This window comes from Talpa occidentalis, unplaced genomic scaffold, assembly GCF_014898055.3.
Source record: "Talpa occidentalis isolate TD23 unplaced genomic scaffold, MPIMG_talOcc4v2.1 talOcc4.3, whole genome shotgun sequence".
In the NCBI taxonomy this organism is placed as follows: Eukaryota; Metazoa; Chordata; class Mammalia; order Eulipotyphla; family Talpidae; genus Talpa; species Talpa occidentalis.
Genome location: NW_023603184.1, coordinates 33,212,728 through 33,231,235, shown reverse-complemented (window position 1 = coordinate 33,231,235; position 18,508 = coordinate 33,212,728). Strand labels below are relative to the sequence as shown.

General features: G+C 41.7%; 2 protein-coding genes across 5 annotated transcripts in view; one reads left to right on the top strand and one right to left on the bottom strand.

Moving 5' to 3' along the window:
- Window positions 1–180: 180 nt before the first annotated feature.
- MISFA (mitochondrial sheath formation associated) lies at window positions 181–8,302 on the bottom strand. Its single transcript, XM_037522746.2, has 4 exons — window positions 7,540–8,302; window positions 7,022–7,110; window positions 3,840–3,877; window positions 181–3,195 (listed from the first exon to the last, which is right to left on the bottom strand). The coding sequence occupies exons 1-3, from the start codon at window positions 7,606–7,608 to the stop codon at window positions 3,856–3,858; spliced, it is 180 nt and encodes a 59-aa protein (XP_037378643.1). The 5' UTR covers window positions 7,609–8,302; the 3' UTR covers window positions 181–3,195; window positions 3,840–3,855.
- UEVLD (UEV and lactate/malate dehyrogenase domains) overlaps window positions 7,824–18,508 on the top strand; it is a 42,189-nt gene continuing 31,504 nt past the window's right edge. Inside the window, exons 1-3 of one of the 4 annotated variants that reach the window (XM_054699399.1) lie at window positions 7,824–7,912; window positions 15,528–15,612; window positions 16,292–16,357. In XM_054699399.1, the coding sequence (XP_054555374.1) occupies window positions 7,877–7,912; window positions 15,528–15,612; window positions 16,292–16,357 (187 nt within the window). In that variant the 5' untranslated portion in view covers window positions 7,824–7,876. Of the gene's footprint in view, window positions 7,913–10,603; window positions 11,259–15,527; window positions 15,613–16,291; window positions 16,358–18,508 lie in introns of those variants that run through there. The other 3 variants (XM_054699400.1, XM_037522745.2, XM_037522744.2) reach the window with 3 other exon arrangements.

Here is an 18,508-nt window from a genome sequence, read left to right as displayed (position 1 = left end):
CACATAGAACTGACTAGTGGCAGAAAATCAGTCTATTGACTGCCTATCACCCATCTCAAATAGCTTCAGTAAAATTAAGGGTAGTGTGATGTCCCATGTAATAAAGGCTTGGAACATTATTTCCTTTATTGTCACTTACATGCTTTCTTTTCTCTCCCAAATGTTTTTCTTGGATTTTTAATATTCAGACACATGTCTGTAATCTACAATTGTAAGTGCTTGTCATAGCTGAAAGATTTCTGGAAGCTTAAGGTTTGCTAGCACTTTACTTGATATTGTACAGTTATTTGTACAGAGGCAACCTGTGCTAGATAGACATTCCAGAATTTGGTAGGAAGAGTCAGGTTATGTCTATGTTGTCTATCACTTCTGAGTACATTTCTTCTGTAGTACAGATGTCGATTTTTGTATTATTCAACTCAACATTATAAAAGGGTACTTTGTAACTTTTTCTTTAAAGTTCCGAGTCTTAAATTTATCTTGGCCTTTCTAAATCGTCTTCCATTTTGTTCTGCAATTCCCAATTAGTAAAAAAGCTCACAAGCCTTTGAAGAAACTGGAATAGGCTGTTATTTTATCAAGGTTTACAAATTAAGTGCTTGATTTTTAATGTATCCTCTACTGTTCTGATTTTCAGATTTTATTAATTCAATATTTGAAAATGTGCCTTTTATTGGGTAATGTTAATTCACGAATGTAGTAATGTTATCTCACGATGGTAATGTTATATGATCATGGATGCAGCATTCTCTAACAGATGATGTGAAAGGAAAGTAGTTTTCATAAAACTCACATGGCTCTGATTGCACAGTCCCACTTGCTTCTGATGTTGCTATGTCAAAGCAAGGGGCACTTTTAAGGCTACTTTCAGAAAATTTGTCTTTGTATTTTCTCTAAAGTATAAATGCAGTTATGTCCATTGGGAGGCCAGGGTTCCACATGTCACAGGCAGCCTTACATGTGTGCCGTGAGAAGATTCAAAGACTGTTAACAAAAAGAAAGTCTATGGGAACTTGGAATTTCATTTTTTTAAATATGATCCCCAAGATTTTCTCTAAGAAATAATTAACGGTTTTGTATTTTGTAATTTAAAAGCAGCTATTAGTACTTTTCTGAGATATAGCAGGAGACCAAAACATGTTTAGAAAGAGAATATATGAAGAAAGACTGGTTGTTTTATTTTCAATGTACTGGATATATTAGACTATTTATTTTGTGAGTGGATGTAATGAAATATTCAAGTGTTTAGTGTATAATTAACGAGCGGGAACTAGATTTCTTTGAAGTTATTAAATCCATGTCTTTTTATAGAATGGATAAATCAAGTTAAAAAAATTTAATAGTTTAGCTTGTTTTCTGGTGCTGTTGACTTGCAAGAGAATCTACTTTTGCATATACAGGTAAAAGTTTTGCAACTTATGTGTAAAAGAAATTGTAGGCATTAAAAATATTTTATTGATATTTTCCACTGATTTGCATTTATTTACCAAAATTCAGATATTCCTTATCTCATCACCTGGAATATTTTTCTAGTTAGAAATCCCAGCATACTCATTAGCCTCAGAAATACGGTTTGCCTCCTTAAACACAGGCCTCTGGTCATTCTCTCTTACACGTTCATGTCTGCTCAGCCCCTGTCATTGATACCTACCCTCTGCCCAACCACCTACTTAGGGTACTGTCCCACCATCACAAAGCCAACTTGTAGAATTGTTTGGAGGTATGCTCTGGGAACCGAGGGAAGTAGAACTGGATATATATTTCCTCTTGTCAGGAAAACTTGAGCAGGTTCTGATTGTCTATATAGAAAAGAGCCTGCCATGGCTGAGGAAGTGAGTCCTTAGGAATATATGTGAGGAAAGTAAGCACAGCCATGCAGTCAAAGGATCCATACACTTAATGTGTTGCATCAAGGTCAAGAAGTATAAGATACTAGTATGCTAGATTCAGAACTTAACCAAGTATTGCTGATGGGTTTTGAATCTACTTTTCTTTGCGTAAAAAGAGGGCAGTCCATTCAGTGCATAGAGTCCCTTAAAAATAGTTCAGCAACCGTGTCAAATAGTCAACAAAATTGACTATATTGCCAAAAGATGTACTTTGCTGGTAGGGTTGCACTTTAGAACAATGGAACTATCAGTCTTCCTGGAGCAGCCACAGAAAGGGAACAGTTCCATATAGCTTGTTTTTAAAGTATTTGCTCTTGTGAGGTTTTCCCCTCTTTTAGAGTCTGAATCTAAAAGCTCCAAACCATTTTTTAAAACGACATATTAGGAATATCCTAGGGCTCAAACCCTGGGTCTTAGATTACCCATCTTGGGTCACATAAACACCTCTCCTTGCATCATACTGAAATTGAACAATTAGGTTTATACACATGTGGCCTATTTTGGCACTCACTCCAAAAAGAATCATCAATGTCTTGGCTGTTCAGGTGAGGAAGACATTTGAGCCAGAAGGCAGTGAAACTCTTGAATATCCATTTGCATTTGACTCGTTTGGCTCCTTTTTTGTGTCATACAAAAGCAGGCAAAGGAGAGGCCTGGATCTCAACTTTGTGCAACCTCGAGTTGTGTGGGTTGCTCAGGCACTAAAGCCTCTCAACTTCACTTTTGCCATTTTGTAAATGAGGATAGTATCTAGCTCAGAAGGCTGTTATAAGGATTAAAATATGTAAAATTTATCTAGTAGCCAATATTGAGAGACTTCCCAAACATGGTGCATGCTTTGGGTTCTTGATAATAGCTGTGAAAAGGATGAAGAGAAATAGCCTCAAAGAATATAATCTTCATGTTGCTGCAATCTACCCATTTATAACATTCTTTCACCAGTGGATCCTGGACCCAGAAACCAGGTAGGATAAAGGCATTACTTGGGAAATGGGTCTAAAGAGCTATAGTTTCTGTCCTTAAGGACACAGAAATCGAGAGCAACTTAAACTAGTTATTTAGTCAAAGATGTCATCTCCCATCCAGCCCTACTACCTACCTCCCCCCCACCTACACTCCATCTCACTGTTTGCTAATAGAATACCAAGTCTTGGAGTTAAAAAGGGCGGAAATTTTTTACATAAAATGACAAATTAATGTGCAATTACTTTATAGGAAACCAACAACAGGAACTGTACAGCTGGGCAGGTGAGCTTCAGAGCTGCATGACTTCACCAGGATCATCTTTGGTTATTTCCACCGGGGTCTGGGGAGAAAAAAGTAGGTCAAGCGGGTCTTACCTAGTGTTTGCCAGGTTGTGGGCCTGGGCCAACTGTTCCTTATGAAGGACAGACAGAGGTGGCTGTGTGCCATTCTGTTTGACCCAATGACTCCAACCCCAGCTGCCAGCGGGGCTTAGCAGAGTGACAAGAGGCAGGACACAAAAACATCCAAGATCTAAGAGGAGGAGGAAGGAAAAGGGATATGTCTCCAGAACCATTTTATAGGCCAGTGTTCACTTAAAGAGCGAGTTACATGTGGGTTTGCCGGAGGGGCCTGATTTGGGAAATGCTAATGAAGGTTAAACATACAAAATGTCCTAAGCGCACAAGGACAAGTCACCCCTGTCAGACAGCTTTGACACCAGGCCTGATAAAGCTTTCCCTCTACACCTCCAGTTTAGTCATAAGAAACTGAAGAACTTAAAAAGTAAATATTCTTAAACTATGTTGATCACATGAAAGATGAAACTCTCCCAATTCTAAGTAGATAAGAGAAATAGATAAGTTACAATAACACTTTTTAATAAAGAATATTTAAAGTTACTAGATTTGGATTTTACTGTTTAGTTCATTTATCTGGGGGGAATATGTTCCAAAGTAGGAAAAGAGGGCAAAAGGGCACACTTACCCCTCCTGGGGGATACTTATATCCCTTCCACATTGTTCCTGCAATGAGAAGCATCCATAAGACAACAATCATTGTAGCGTTTCTTGCTCAGCTGGTGGTGTGTGAAGGGAAAATGGGTGGTTGTGAGAGCTGTGGTGTTTTAGTTCCTGAGTCCTGGGAACAGCACTGTCTTCATTCCAGACCGGATGGTAGATGGCCCAGCATGATAGGACCTAGCTGCAGAGCTCTGTGGTCTAGTCTGAACTGTAATGGCCCACCATGGCTATTTTGGGGGGCAGAGCTCAGACACCAATTGTGACATCAGCTCCTGTGACTATGGGGACCAGTTTCAGAGTGAGTAGCTATGGGACAACAGGCCAGAATGCCGGGTGTGTTGGAGCTAGACGCCTTATCAGAAGGTAATGCTGACTATGTTGTTAGGATCTAAGTGGCACTAAAATTCTGACTACTGACTTTATGCAAAGAAATGCAAAGAAAACATTACCTTGCAAAAACAAACAAAACCACCCTGTATTAATTGGGAGGATTAATGGTTAGATATACTATGTGCAATTGCTTTTGACTTTAAAAAAGAAATATCTCGCATTTTGTGAAATGGCACAGTTAAACCTTAATCATGCAGGGTAAGCCACAACTTTCCTAAGAAAGAGAAGGAAAATGGGCTGTTACGCTCATTTCACAGCAGGAGAAACTGAGGCACAGAATGTTTCAATGGTTTGGTCAGCATCACAGTGTGACAGTGGCAGCTAAACAGGTACCCAGTGCCTCCCTCCACACCCCGAACCCCACAAAGGTCTGTGTTAGGCCAGTGCCCTCATAGAAATTCTGGGGAAGATGGAGGAAAACACCAAAATAGCCATCAGGCCTTGCTCTTAATACATCTGGGCGTGGGACTTGACACTGCCTTCTGGGTAGCTTCCTAGAAAACCTGCTCCTGTAACCAGTATATCATTAAGATTCTCAGAGTTAAGGATAACAGTGGGGACATTTTCTGAAAAGGTCTGAATGAGATGGGTTGGGATGCAAGAAACCCAGAAGATAGTAGGCTGAAAGGATGATGCTATTAGTTTCCTATGGGGAGGGGGGGGACCTCCCTGGTGGCGCAAGGAATTAAGTCTCAGCACTACAAAGCTATCCACAGCCACTGCAGCACGAGTTTGATCCCCAGCCAGGGAGCTAACCCATATGGCACAGCAGACCTCTCCTGACTCGCCCACTGCTCCCCTCAGCAGTGTATTTCAGTCAATCTGCTTGTTCTGCCCCCCACACCTCTCACCCCCCACACCTCTGGCCTACACCTCACTCTTGTATGCATAAATAAATAAATCTTTAAAAAAAAAAGTTTCCTATGGGTGGTCTAGTCCAGTGGTGTGAGTGTGAGAAGCTATTAAATGCAGATACCTAATCTTGCAGTACAGCTTCACAAGCCAGCTGGTTTGTGTGTCCTTGGGTAAATAGTTGCAGTTGTTGTCAACAGCAAATCTTTGTTAACTGGTTCATGTTTTGCTTAATTGTGAAGTTAGCATTTACTAAATACTAATTGTCAAGCTTTGGGTTAAATGCTTTATATGGATTCCCAATGTAATCTTCACAAAAACAGTAAGATAGTGAGATATCTCCACTATGCAGATTTAGAAACTGAGTTTCTGAGAGATTAAATGTTTCCAAGCTTTCATAGGTAGTTGCAAAGTTAGGACTTGAACTCAAACACATTAACTCCAGTTTCATGATCTGCCGAAAGGGACTTAAAAATTCTGGTTGTCACTGGAAACCACCCAAATGCCCAAAATTAGATGCCCAAATGCCCACATCAAGAAGATGTGGTAGGGCCTCCCTGGAGGCGCAGCGGTAGAGCGCTGGGTTGCAAAGCTGCCCGCGGCCTCTGTGGCGCTGGTTCGATCCCTGCTGCTCCCCACCAGAGGAGGGTCCCACATGGCGCGCAGACCTCTCCTGCCGCCCGCTGCTCCCCTGAGCAGTGTGCTTCGGTCCTTCTGCCTGTTCTGCTCCCCGCTCTGGCTCTGGTGAATTCTCTCACCCTCCCGCGCTTCTGACTGTACCCAGTGCTTGTATAAATAAATAAAAATAAATCTTTAAAAAAAAATAATAACAGTACAAAACACAACAAAGCAAAGACAAACAATTATCAATCAGAGACATCCTGCAGGGGAGGAGGAGGGAGAGGGATGAGAGGGAGGGAGGGAGGAGCACAGGGGACTGAGGTGATGGTGCACAGGTGCATTGGGGAAGGAAACTCTATGGGGACTACACCTGAGGGGGCGGGGGGAAGCAAATATTATTTTAAAATGAACACTGATGTAAAAAAAATTAATATAAAAAAATTCTGGTTGTCAAACAAAGGGGCAAATAAACTTTAAAATCAACCCTTGAAACTGAACATTGACCTTCGGCTTTCAGAAGGGGAGGGGGAGGAGAGAAAACAGGGGAATGAGGGGAAAACACAGTGAACCATGGTGGAGGACAATGGGTGCTCTGGTAGGGGGAGGGCCATGGTGAACATACTTGGTGGTAGTGGTGGTGTTGGGGTGGGGGGAGTGGAGACCCCGATACTGTCAAGATACTAGCAAGGATGGAAAATAACGGTACTTCAATAACAATAAAAATGAATTTTAAAAAATGTCAGTCGTATTTATTGTAAGTTTGCGAGGAGAAAATAAATTAAGAGGAACATCTGAAAAGTATACAAAAAATAATTTATGAGAAATGGTTATTTCTGAATCTCAGTCTGCTGCCCTCAGACCTTTTGAGCCCTAAGTTCTCTTCCACTGCCATATAGTTTATGGTACATTTCCCCTTCCATGTTTATTGTATTTTCCACTGGAATATAAATTCTCCACTGCGGTTTCAGGGTGCTACCAAGTTCTCTGGAAATGAAGGAATCCAGTCCAAAAGACCCATCCAGGGGCCTCCCTGGTGGTGCAAGGGGTTAAGATGCAGCACTGTGAAGCTAGCCACAGCCTCTGCAGCATGAGTTCAATCCCCGCCCAGGGAGCTACCCACATGGCACAGACCTCTCCTGTCTCGCCCGCCCACTGCTCCCCTCAGTAGTATATTTCAGTAGATCTGCCTGAATCCTCTCACCCCTCCACACCTCTGGTCTGTACCCCAGTTCTTGTATGCATAATAAATCTTAAAAAAAAAAAAAGACCCATCCACCCACTCACAGTTTCACATCTTCATCCAAAGCTCGGTTCCTCAGTCGTGCCCTTCTCTGATGAACAGGCCACCTCTCTCTCCACTTCAGAGTTGGAGGCTAAATCAGAAAGAAACTTATAGGTGGCTCCACTTGACGCAGTAGGTAATTGCCTCTGTACGGTGACTGTAAGGGCTGCTGAAATGTCCGACCAACGCCCATGTTCCCTTTCCTAGCAGCACTGCTCCACTTGGCCTGAAATCTGGAAGTCAGGCACTGTCTCCAGCAGACCCCTTATAAATCCGATGCCTAGAAATAGGTGACATCAAGTACCCATGCGGGTAGGTATATTAAAGAAGGGGGAGACTTAAAAGAAAGATGTCCCCATGAGATGGGAAGTAGCCTGGAAACTAACTTTTGTTTCCATGGTATCTTGACTTCTAATTAGTGGTGAGATGTCAACGAACTTTCCCATTTGGTCCGAAACCTCAGATGGGAGGGTTGGTCAGGACTGACTACCAGGGGTTTACAGGCAGGATTATTACTTACCATGGACTCTGGAAATGTACCCATGTAACATGCAAGTCCAACAAAAAGCATCCAGCCAAGCACGATCATGATAAAAAGTAAAATCTCTCAGACACAAATGCACAGTGAAAGACTATTCACCAAGATCTTGGCAAAGGAGAATATTCATGAAACCCTCAGCTGATAGAGTTCTCGCATGTCAGCTGCAGTCCTTGGCTCCAAAGGATCCGTGAACTCCCTAGTGGAGAAGTTGGAGTCTAGTAGGGCATTGTGACATCACTGGCTAAATGGCCCAGATTTACCACAGGTCAGAGATCCTACCCAAGGATAGTGTAGGCTAAGCAGCAAGCCAAGCTCCATGTATGTATGCATTATCTCACAGCAACAATGTGAGGTAGGTAATCTTATCAACCCCATTCCACTAATGAGAAAACTGAGGCTTAGAGCATCTAGTAACCTGCATTAGAGCTCACAGCTGAAGTTCCAGATCATGGCCAGGATGTAGGACCCAGCTGCCTCGCTCACCACCATCTTATTTTTATGAGGTGATTCTTCAACACCTTTGATTAGTTCCTCCCCATTGGTTCTCTTTTCTTAGCTTTCAAGAAGCCACAAGTATTCTTGTCCTCTCCTTCAAAAGCCTCCAACTGGTGCAATGGCTCCCTCTTGTCTTGATTCTTCATTTCTTTTTATAACCAAATTTCCTAAACAAGTGGGCCACACTCAAAAGCCATTCTTTCTTCCAACCCACATCTTTTCTTCTTGCATTACATTCTGACTTCTGGGCCCCATCCCAATATTTTTTTTTTTTAAAGATTTATTTTTTTATTTATTTATACAAGCATTGGGTACAGTCAGAAGCGCGGAAGGGTGAGAGAATTCACCAGAGTCAGAGCGGAGAGCAGAGCAGGCAGACAGACGAAGTACACTGCTAAGGGGAGCAGCGGGCGGCAGGAGAGGTCTGCGCGCCATGTGGGACCCTCCTCCAGTGGCTGGGGAGCAGCCGGGGATGCGGGCAGCTTTGCAACCCAGTGCTCAACTGCTGCGCCACCGGGGAGGCCCCCATCCCAATATTTAGACGCTATGTCAGGGGTTGCCAAAGCTCAGGGTTGTTAGCTCTGGCTGAGGTATATCTAACAGATACTTACCCCTTCAACTCTTCCCTATAATCTTGTCATCTCCTGTCTCATGGCTTCCACTCTTGCCCACACTAGTCTCTTCACAACACAACGGTCAAACTTAATTCTTTTAAAATTCCATCATATCATTCCTCTGTTTAAAGTCCTTCAAAAGCTTCCTTTTTTCTCTCATAGTAAAAATCTGAGAAAGAGAATAGCAGCCCTTGACATTCGGGAACTGCTCCGATCCAGCCAGTTCTCAGTGTTGTCAAACACTGTGCTAGGCCATGTTATTTTCCTTTTGGATATAAAACATTTCACAAAACACCAACATCAGACAGGCTCACTTGAACCACAATAAAATGAGACAAAATAAGATTACTTCATGATTTTGTCTAAGCAGAGGCAACAAAAACATCACTGTACAGTCCAAAAACCAAACATCCTTTTCTCTCTGCTAATATGAGTGCTGCAGCTTTACCAATTACAGCTTTATCCTCACTCAGTCTGGCCATCTTGTATTTATTGAGACACCCATTCATAGAACAGTCCTCACTTTCTGACAAAACCCAATCTAAAATGACGCTTTGTTTCCTTGAACCCTCCCCCAAACCACCCAAAGCCCAAATCCTATAATAGGTTCTTTCAAACACTTTCCTTCTGAGCTGTCTCAATTGCTCTTCACAGCATCTGCTCCCTTGCTGCAAGGATTAATCACCACACCTTAGTTAACTACAGGTGTATTCCTCCTAATGTCTTGGCTGAAAGGCATTGACATACCAGGTCACAATGGCCTATAAAACCTCCCACCAGTTCTCAGACTTTATGCATTTCTATTACCTGGAAGGCTTGTTAAATCAGATTGCTCAGGTTCCATCCCAAGAGTTTCTGGTTTCTGATTCAGTAAGTCTGGGGGGAAGCCTTAGATTCTATATTTCTAACAATTTCCTGATGAAGCTGAGTCCCAGTCTGGGGATGGCACTAGAGGAATCACTTCCTAAACCATCTGTGCCGCCTTCATATTTCTGTCTTAGGCTTTCTGCTTCCTCACCTCTTATTTCTTTCTACTTCAGCCATGGTAAGTCTCCTTGCTGTTTTGAACCTCCCCAAGCAGCCACCTGTCTTAGGATTTTGCCTTGACTGCCCTCTAATAGCTAAGGAAATCTCTCACCTCTCAATGAGAACTGCTCTGATCTCCTTACCCTGCCTTTAAAATAGTTTCCCCAACAATTAGTCTAACATTCAGTAAGCTTTACTTATATTTTTTCTCATCTACTAATGAAAGGATGACAACCTTATACAGCTGATATTTTTGTCTATTTTGTTCACTGCTGTATCTTCAGTTCTAGAAAAATACCTAACAAATAGCCAATGCTCAACAAAGTTTTTTGAATAAATGAAAATGTTCCTTCCAGTTTTTCGTTTCTCCTAATTGAGTCGCAGCATTCCTGCCTTTGGCTCTTCCTATAAACACAATCACCCTCCTGCCCACCCCCCATCCCCCACTCCCCCACCACCTCTTGACAATTATAACATGCAGCTCCTGCCATTTTTTAGGCCCAGTGGTCCAAGCCAGGGAAACAGACCAGGTAAGTAACTCAAAAGTCAAGAAGACCAGGGACTCCCTGGTGGTGCAAGGGGTTAAGCACTGCACCATGAAGCAATCCACAGCCTCTGCAGCACGAGTTCGATCCCCCGCCTCCCAGGGAGCAACCCACATGGCACAGCAGACCTCTCCTGTCTCACCCGCTGCTCCCCTCAGCAGTGTACTTCGGTCAATCTGTCTGTTCCCCACTCTTGTCTCTGGTGAATCCTTTCAAACCCCCAACCCCCGCATCTCTGGCCTGTGTCCCAGCTCTTGTATGCATAAATCTTAAAAAAAAAAAAAAAAAAAAAGTCAAGAAGACCAAACAAGGCCAGAAAATCCTATCTCTTCACCCTCCATTCCCAGATGACTTTACCCACCAATCTACCTCTTCTATTTTCAAACTTTTTTTAACCTGGATTTTCCCACTCTGCCACCAACAAGGTTTTGGCGCCACCTAGCCCAACCACCCTCACCTGGTTGTCCTATCTCCCAGTTCTCCAAGGCTCTTCCCGACTCCGTTTTCCCTCTCTAGAACCTGAAGTTTTGCTTTTGCTGATCCACTACCTCTTCTTTCTAAATCGAACTGCAACTTTCAGCCTTGCTCTTTCTCGGTACTCTGCTGAATTGCACATCCTTCCAGAAACTCTTCCAGAACAATGCAAGTTGCTTCTACCTCCTTGACTGCTTCTCTCCTCGGTGCTTCCTATTCTTCGCCTCGCAGAGGTCCCCAACTTTCCTTCCAGCAAGTCGGGCCATGGTCCCCTCGGCGCTAACCTGCTTCTGCTGACTCTCGGAGTCCTGCCGGGTCGCACTCCGGGTGGAGCTGCGGCGGGAAATGCTGCAGGGAAGGCGACTTGACTTTCCAGTCTGGGAAGGGGCGGGGCCTTGGGCCTCCGGACGGGTTGGACCTCGGCGGCCCCCGTCCGAGCTTCAGTTCGGAAGAAGGTCCCGGGCTTGGGGTCGTGTCACCTGGCTGGACCACCTGGCTGGATATGGAGTTCGACTGCGAAGGTCTGAGACGGCAACTCGGCAAGGTGTGCGCCGCCCCCTGGGCCGGGTCTGGGCTCAGGGGGGGGTCTCCGGGGAAAGGCCTGAGTGGGGCTCGTTGAAGGGCTTGGAGTGGGGTGAGCTGCCTTGAAGCCGACTACCTGGAACGGCCTTAGGGGGTAGTGGGGGCCTGAAGGTGACCTCCCGCCCCCCGAAACCGGGTCCCGGGCTCCACCCCTAGCACCGAGGTGCCCCAGTTTCTACCCAGTGTGAGACCTCACGCCACCAGCTTCTCTGATCTCCAGCAGCTCCCAGCTCTCACCTGTTCTTTTAAATACGCCTTTCTCTCCTCTGAATGGCCTGCCCTTCTTTTTCTTGATTGCAGTGCTCATCCTTTGTAAGACTCAACTCAGATGCCACTCCCTGGAAGACAGAATTACTTCCTTCTCTCTACTTGCTTTCAGAAATACCGATTATCACATTGTAGAGTAATTTTTATTTACAGCCTTAAGGTGCTCTTGTATTCCCTTCACCTCGCACAGGGCCTGACAAGCGTGGAGGTGCTAAATAACTGCGGTGGATCAAAGACCTAAGTAGATTTAGGAATGAAGACAGACCTTGAAGGCCCAGAAGAGAGCCTCTTAAAATTGAAAAATTGAGTGGGAGGGCTGACCCAGCAGTCTGACCTACATTTCTGGGACTTGCCTGACCCCCATTTCTAGGCCCTCTGATTCTCCACGTTAATTTGAGGCAGTCGGCTTTTCCAACAGTTTCCTAGTTAAATAATTTTTAATGCTTCGTAAAACTACCCCCACAAAGAAACCATTAGTTTACGCCATTTCAATTGGATTTGACTGTGTCTTTGTTGGAGCAGTTTGTTAAACCTGTGTGATATTTTGAAGATTCGTGATTGAAATCGATGTCAGCTCCCTCCAAATTGATAAGCGTCAATGCAATTTCAGTGAAAATTCTAACAGGTTTTTTTGTTTTTTTTTTAAAAAGATTTATTTATTTATTTATACAAGCAGTGGGTACAGTCAGAAGCGCGGGAGGGTGAGAGAATTCACCAGAGCCAGAGCGGGGAGCAGAGCAGGCAGAAGGACCAAGTACACTGCTGAGGGGAGCAGCGGGCGGCAGGAGAGGTCTGCGCGCCATCCGGCGCTGCAAGGCTGCGGGCAGCTTGGCAACCCCGCACTCAACCGCTGCGCCACCAGGGAGGCCCATCTAACAGGTTATTTAGGGAAGTTTTCAGAATGATTCTAAAATACATTTGGAAGGGAAGAAGGCCAAAAATAATTTTGGTATTCAGTAGGTATGGGACCTTGCTCTACCAGATGATAATTAAGATTTAGTACACCATTGGTGTAAGATTGACAAATTAGCAAGTGGAACAGACTAGAGGGCCTAAAATCATATTCACACGTTTGGAATCACACTATAAAACAAGAGGGATTGCAGATTAACTACAGAAAGGATGCAGGGACAGATTATTCAATTGAGGAAAAATGAAATGAGATCCCTACTTTTACGAAACATAATTGCCTGTAGATTATAGATTTAAATGTAAGAAACATACTTTGAAACATAAATGTCAGAGATAATGTGGACTCAGTATATATTTTTTGAACAAGACAAAATATTGATTGATATATTTGACTACAGTCAAGTTAAGCACTTCAGTATCAAAAGGTACATAATGAAAGTGAAGAGGCAAAATTGCCGGGGACCAGCCTCCGGCAAAACGTCGTGTCAGGGGTTCCTGAAAGGATGAGACGGCATCGGCAAAAACGAAAGATCTGAAACTTAGGGGCTGAGGGGAAGGGGATGAGGTAGAATGAGGAGACACTGACACTTGGTGAGGTGCTAGTATCTTCTGCCGAGAGACTCAGCAGGTCTTTTTTTATTCATTATTAGTAATAATAATAAGGAAATACATTATCATGTGTAAAGCAAAAACAATTAGTATATTATGTTTCCCATAGACTACTGGCCCCTACAGGTCTCAGCTAGACGGCAGCTTTCAAGGTTAATAGATAATAAACCAGACCTAACATTAAAGCTACTTATTTTTTCATTTAGACAATTATTTAAAACAGTGAATAACCGCCAGTGCATCCCTATCAGCTAAAGCCTAAGCATCAAAGGACTATTCTATTCACATGACCTTCAGCCGGAGACTAGCTGCTGCTTAGTTATCAGAACTTTTTTTACCTACAAACTTTTTAACACAGTTAACTTCATTTAAAAACTTTCCTAAGAAACTTCTAAATAAAAAGGAAACTTCTAAAAATCAAAACAAGGATATACTATAATTGTTATGCTGGATTGCTTGTCAGATATATACAATAAATTGTCTCCCATTGTTAATTGGGCCGAATTGTGTAGTAACTAATTTCTAAACAGGTAATTTTCTGTGCCAATTGCTTGCAGTCTGCTGATACATATAATTTATAGCCTAATGTACTTTTTTGATAAATTTTTCTCTCTCTATGACCAAGAACAAAAAGCAAAGGGATGCCAGATCTTCAGCCCCACGGTGTGAGGCCTTTTCTCTTAGCTGCTTGTCAGTATCCTATCTGGCTGGAGCAATAAGGCCTCCTGCAGCACAAAATATAAACAAAAAAATCTGTAGTACCACCAACAAAATATTAGTACCAGAATACATAAAATATGCCTAAAACCAAATGTTAAAATCTGTAGAAAATTGGACAGACACGAATAATCATTTAAAAAAAGAGCACGGGCCTCTCTGGTGGCACAGCGGTTGAGCGCTGGGTTGAGAGGCTGCCCGCAGCCTCTGCAGCACCGTTTTGATCCCCGGTCTGCCAGCGAGGGTCCCACATGGTGCGCAGACCTCTCCTGCCACCCGCTGCTCCCCTCAGCAGTGTACTTTGTCAGTCCGCCTGCTCTGCTCTCCCCTCTGGCTCTTGTGAATTCTCTCACCCTCCCACTCTTCTGACTGTACCCAGTGCTTGTATAAATAAATAAAATAAATCTTAAAAAAATAAAAAAATAAAAAATAAAAAAAGAGCACAGGCTCTTTTTTTTTTATTTTATTTTATTTTATTCACATCCTCCAAATTATGTAAAGTTAACTTATGCCAATCAGGTGAGAGCAAATGGTGGTTTACCATGGTCTTCATTTGCTTTTCCATGATTATTAATGAACTGTAGAAACATTAAAAAGTTTCTCAGTCACACTAGCCACATTTCAAGTGCAGGTAGCCACATGTGGCTTATGACTGCTTTATGGGATAGTCCACATACAGATCTTTTCTATCAAGATGGAAGTTTTATTGGACATACTGTTCTAGGTCTTATATGGGTGGATTGATTCATGTGTATTCCTCAAGATGTGTGTGTATGTACAACTTAGAAAATTCCTATGGTTCTCTAATTCTTATTTTGTACTTCCCTCACTGAGTTACCTTCAACAACGTAAATTTGCTCACTCATAAAATGATAAGATTGGACTTGATCTATAGAATCCTTCCTTTTAAAAAATTTTTATGAAGTGTTGCTACAGAATATTCCTGAATGTGTCCTACATTTGAGCAATGTCATACAAGAGTATTTTTGATGTTCATAAATATAATGTACTAAATAAAAATTCTGTAACAGATAAAGTTAAAATTTTAATAACTTCCAAGTTTTTCAGTATAATTGTTCTAGTTTTAGAATCTTGTGAGTCATTTTTCTTCCTGAAGTGAAAAGTCTGCACCCTTTATGCAGTTGACACTGTCTTAGAGCATGTTATGCAGATTTCTTTTGGGTGATAAAACAAGGAGTCTATTCAATATGTTTAGTGTTACACTAAAACAATTCTGTTTTATATATAGTGGTAGTATGTTTTCAGGACAGATACAATACATCCCTTTTTTTAAATATGTCAAAAAGACAGATATTTGACTAGTAGTGACATTTGGGTTTTCAAACCCTAAGGAGTGTTTTTGTTTATAATTGACAAACTCTTACAGTAGTTTTACAATTATATCAATTCTTATATCTATCCCTATATAGTCAAGTGATACAGAATGTTAAAGACCTAAAAACAGCTTAAAATATTAAGAAGAAAACAACAACAAAAGTTTTTGTTATAGTCAATACATATATTCCAGGTGACAACATGAAGCCTTCTGTACATTTGTGTAGTGTTTGGAGTTGGGATGATTTCATTCACTTTTGGTTACACTGAAGCAGGGACACTGAATCTGGGACACTTTTAATTCTGCTCTATTTAATGCTGATCAATTCTTAGTTGTAATTATTTTATTGTCTACAGCTTTATTATTATATGCTCATTTTTCTCTTTTCAGTACAAATTCAGGGATCTGACTGTGGAAGAACTGAAAAATGTAAATATGTTTTTCCCACACTTCAGATATTCCATGGATACCTATGGTAAGGATCATATCTTCTAATTTTTGCTATATTATTTAAACTATTATTTCTTCCTAGAGAACTACAAAATTGTAATTTCTTATTTCTCTTTTATCCTGATTTTGAGTTACACTTTATTATCTGTGTTTTCTGAGGAAATTTAAGTTGATACAGTTTAAACTGTATTGATTTTTCTATTGCTTCCATAACAAATTAGCACAGACTTAGTGGCGTAAAGCCAGACAAATTTACCATCTGACAGTTTTATAGGCTGCAGATTAGAAGTTTGGGCTAAAATCAAGGTGGTGTCAAGTTTTAGTTCTTTCTGGAGGTCCTGAGAGAGAATGTTTCCTTGCCTTTTTCAGTTTTTAAATGTCACCCATGTGACATTTGGTCTGGTAGTCTTTTCCCTCCATCTTCAAACTCATCAATGTTGCATCTCTCAGATCACCCCTCTGTAGTGAAATCTTCCACAGCTATAAAAGACCCCCTGCTTTTAAGGACCAATGTGGTTAGATTTGCCCACTCCAATATTATGGGGTAATTCCCCCATCTCAGGACCCTTATCTTAATTGCATCTGAGAAGAAATAATGGTACTTAGAGTTTATGTGTGTTTCTGTGTCTGTTCATATGCATGCATGCACTCTAATAAAGTTCCTCCTACTTCTGATTATACATCTTGGGCCTTTTTTCTTCCAGTTTTTAAAGATAGTTCCCAGAAAGATCTACTGAATTTCACGGGCACTATTCCTGTGATGTATCATGGTAAGTGTGGAAATTGAGAAAATGGGAATTTTCTAAAAGAATCGTTTAATAAGAAGTCACACTTTAATTTTTATTTTATTTTTTTAAAGATTTATTTATTTATGCATATAAGAGCTGGGGTATAGGCCAGAGATGTGGGAGGTGAGAGGATTCACCAGAGACAGTGGGAAACAGAACAGCCAGATTGACCGAAGTACACTGCTGAGGGGAGCAGTAGGCGAGTCAGGAGAGGTCTGCTGCGCCATGTGGGTTGCTCCCTGGCCAGGTGGGGATCGAACTCATGCTGCAGAGGCTGTGAATTGCTTCACAGTGCAGGGCTTAACCCCTTGCACCATCAGGGAGGCCCAGAACTTACACTTTTTTTAATGCCATAACGTTCTCAGTGCTTCATATACATGTGACCCAATCAGAAGCTGATTGGATATAGGAGAATGCTCTCCCAGTCAAGGAAAAGATGATTAATATCAACAAATTCAATTCATCTGGACAAATATTTATTTATTGAATGTCAATTATGTGTCCACTTCTCTGCTAGGTGCTGAGGTGCAGAGGAAAGCAAGACAGACATAGGCTTGCTCTTATGGAAAGTTACCTCTGCTTTCCATAACAAACTGCAGGAGTCCCACCTTTCCCTCCAATACATCAATGTTTTGTTACCCTTAGAAAAAGAAAAAAAAAAAGAATTCTTACCCATCTAACAATAGATCAGTTGATTGATTTCATAATTCTTACCCATCCCAATGATTGCAAGGGTATGTACGTATTAACAGAGGGGTTTATGAATTTGAATAAATCATTGCTTAGTTCAGTTTCCGGCACAGTGTGGGGAGATAACACTGCTAAGATAAAGGTTATTTTAGCCCTTCATTGACCCCCTGCCTCTTCGAGAGCCATGGAGCTATGTAGTTGGATCTTATGTGGATCCTCTATGGTAGTGTTGGTGCCTGCATTATCTTTTGTTTTGCAGTACATTTTTGCTTTTAATGCAAATTTTTTGAACTCACTGTGATGTATACTGGTTATTTTTTACTCATCAGAGGTCAGAATGTATTATCTTCCTCATCTCTAAATGGCCCCATTATAGACCTTTATCATAGAATTGCAAGGATTAAATGAATTACTAAAAGTAAAGCTCTTGGCATAGTGCCTGGCAGATAGTAAGTGCTCAGTAAATGAACGTTGTCTATTATTTGTTATCAGCCTATATTACTTTCTCTTTACTTGTTCTGTTACTAAAATAACAACACATACTCATGCTAAAAAAAAAAAATTTAAACATTTGAGAAGGGATGAGGTTAAGTTTTATCTAACCTTTCATGGTGTCCTTTTCCCCAGGTGAATTTTCTGTAGCTATTTCCCTAGTTACAGAAATTTTCTGGATTATTTATCATCCCTCCAAGATTGTGTCAAAGTTGTGATGACACTTTTTCTTTATCTACCCATTATTTAGAGAGGTGTATATCATGACACCCATCTAAATTTCATTTATATCTAACTTAAATTATATTATTATGCTAAAATTACTTTAAGTCTAACAAAGGTTAGACTAACAAAGGACTCTAACAAAAGTTTGGACTCTAACAAAAGTTTTGACTCTGGCCTCCCTGGTGGCCCAAGGGGTTAAGCACCGCACTATGAAGCAATCCACAGCCTCTGCAGCATGAGTGAGATCACCAGCTAGCTAGGGAGCAACCCACATGGCACAGCAGACCTCTCCTGACTCGCCCACTGCTCCCCTCAGCAGTGTGTTTCAGTCAATCTGTCTGTTCTGTTCCCCACTCTGTCTCTGGTGAAGCCTCTCACTTCCGGCATCTCTGGCCTGTACCCCAGCTCTTGTTTGCATAAATAAATAAATCTTAAAAAAAAAAAAAAAGTTTTGACTTCAGAAATGAATTACTGAAAGCTAAATGCACAGAATAGGAAGCAAGGCATTTGCTGACAGAAAAGTATGAAAAAAGAAGGAGGGAAAAAGAGATTGGAGAACACTACAAATGAAATCTTACAACTCAGAATGGAAATCTAGCTCACCAGGTGCTCTGCCAGCCTTGGGCTACTACAGTGTATGAATACAGCTTGGCCGGAGCATGGATAGAGGCAGCAGATCCTTGATCAACCAGGAGGATACCTTTAATGTATTTCTTTCCTTTTCTT

Bases quoted from the DNA above. Each gene is read 5' to 3' on its own strand.
- MISFA (XM_037522746.2), bottom strand. From the start codon at position 7,608: ATGATCGTGCTTGGCTGGATGCTTTTTGTTGGACTTGCATGTTACATG. The intron at 7,111-7,539 runs GTAAGTAATAAT...TTTCTGATTTAG, and splicing joins GTACATTTCCAGAGTCCATG to CCTCCAACTCTGAAGTGGAG. The intron at 3,878-7,021 runs GTGAGTGGGTGG...TTCTCATTGCAG, and splicing joins TTGGATGAAGATGTGAAACT to GAACAATGTGGAAGGGATAT.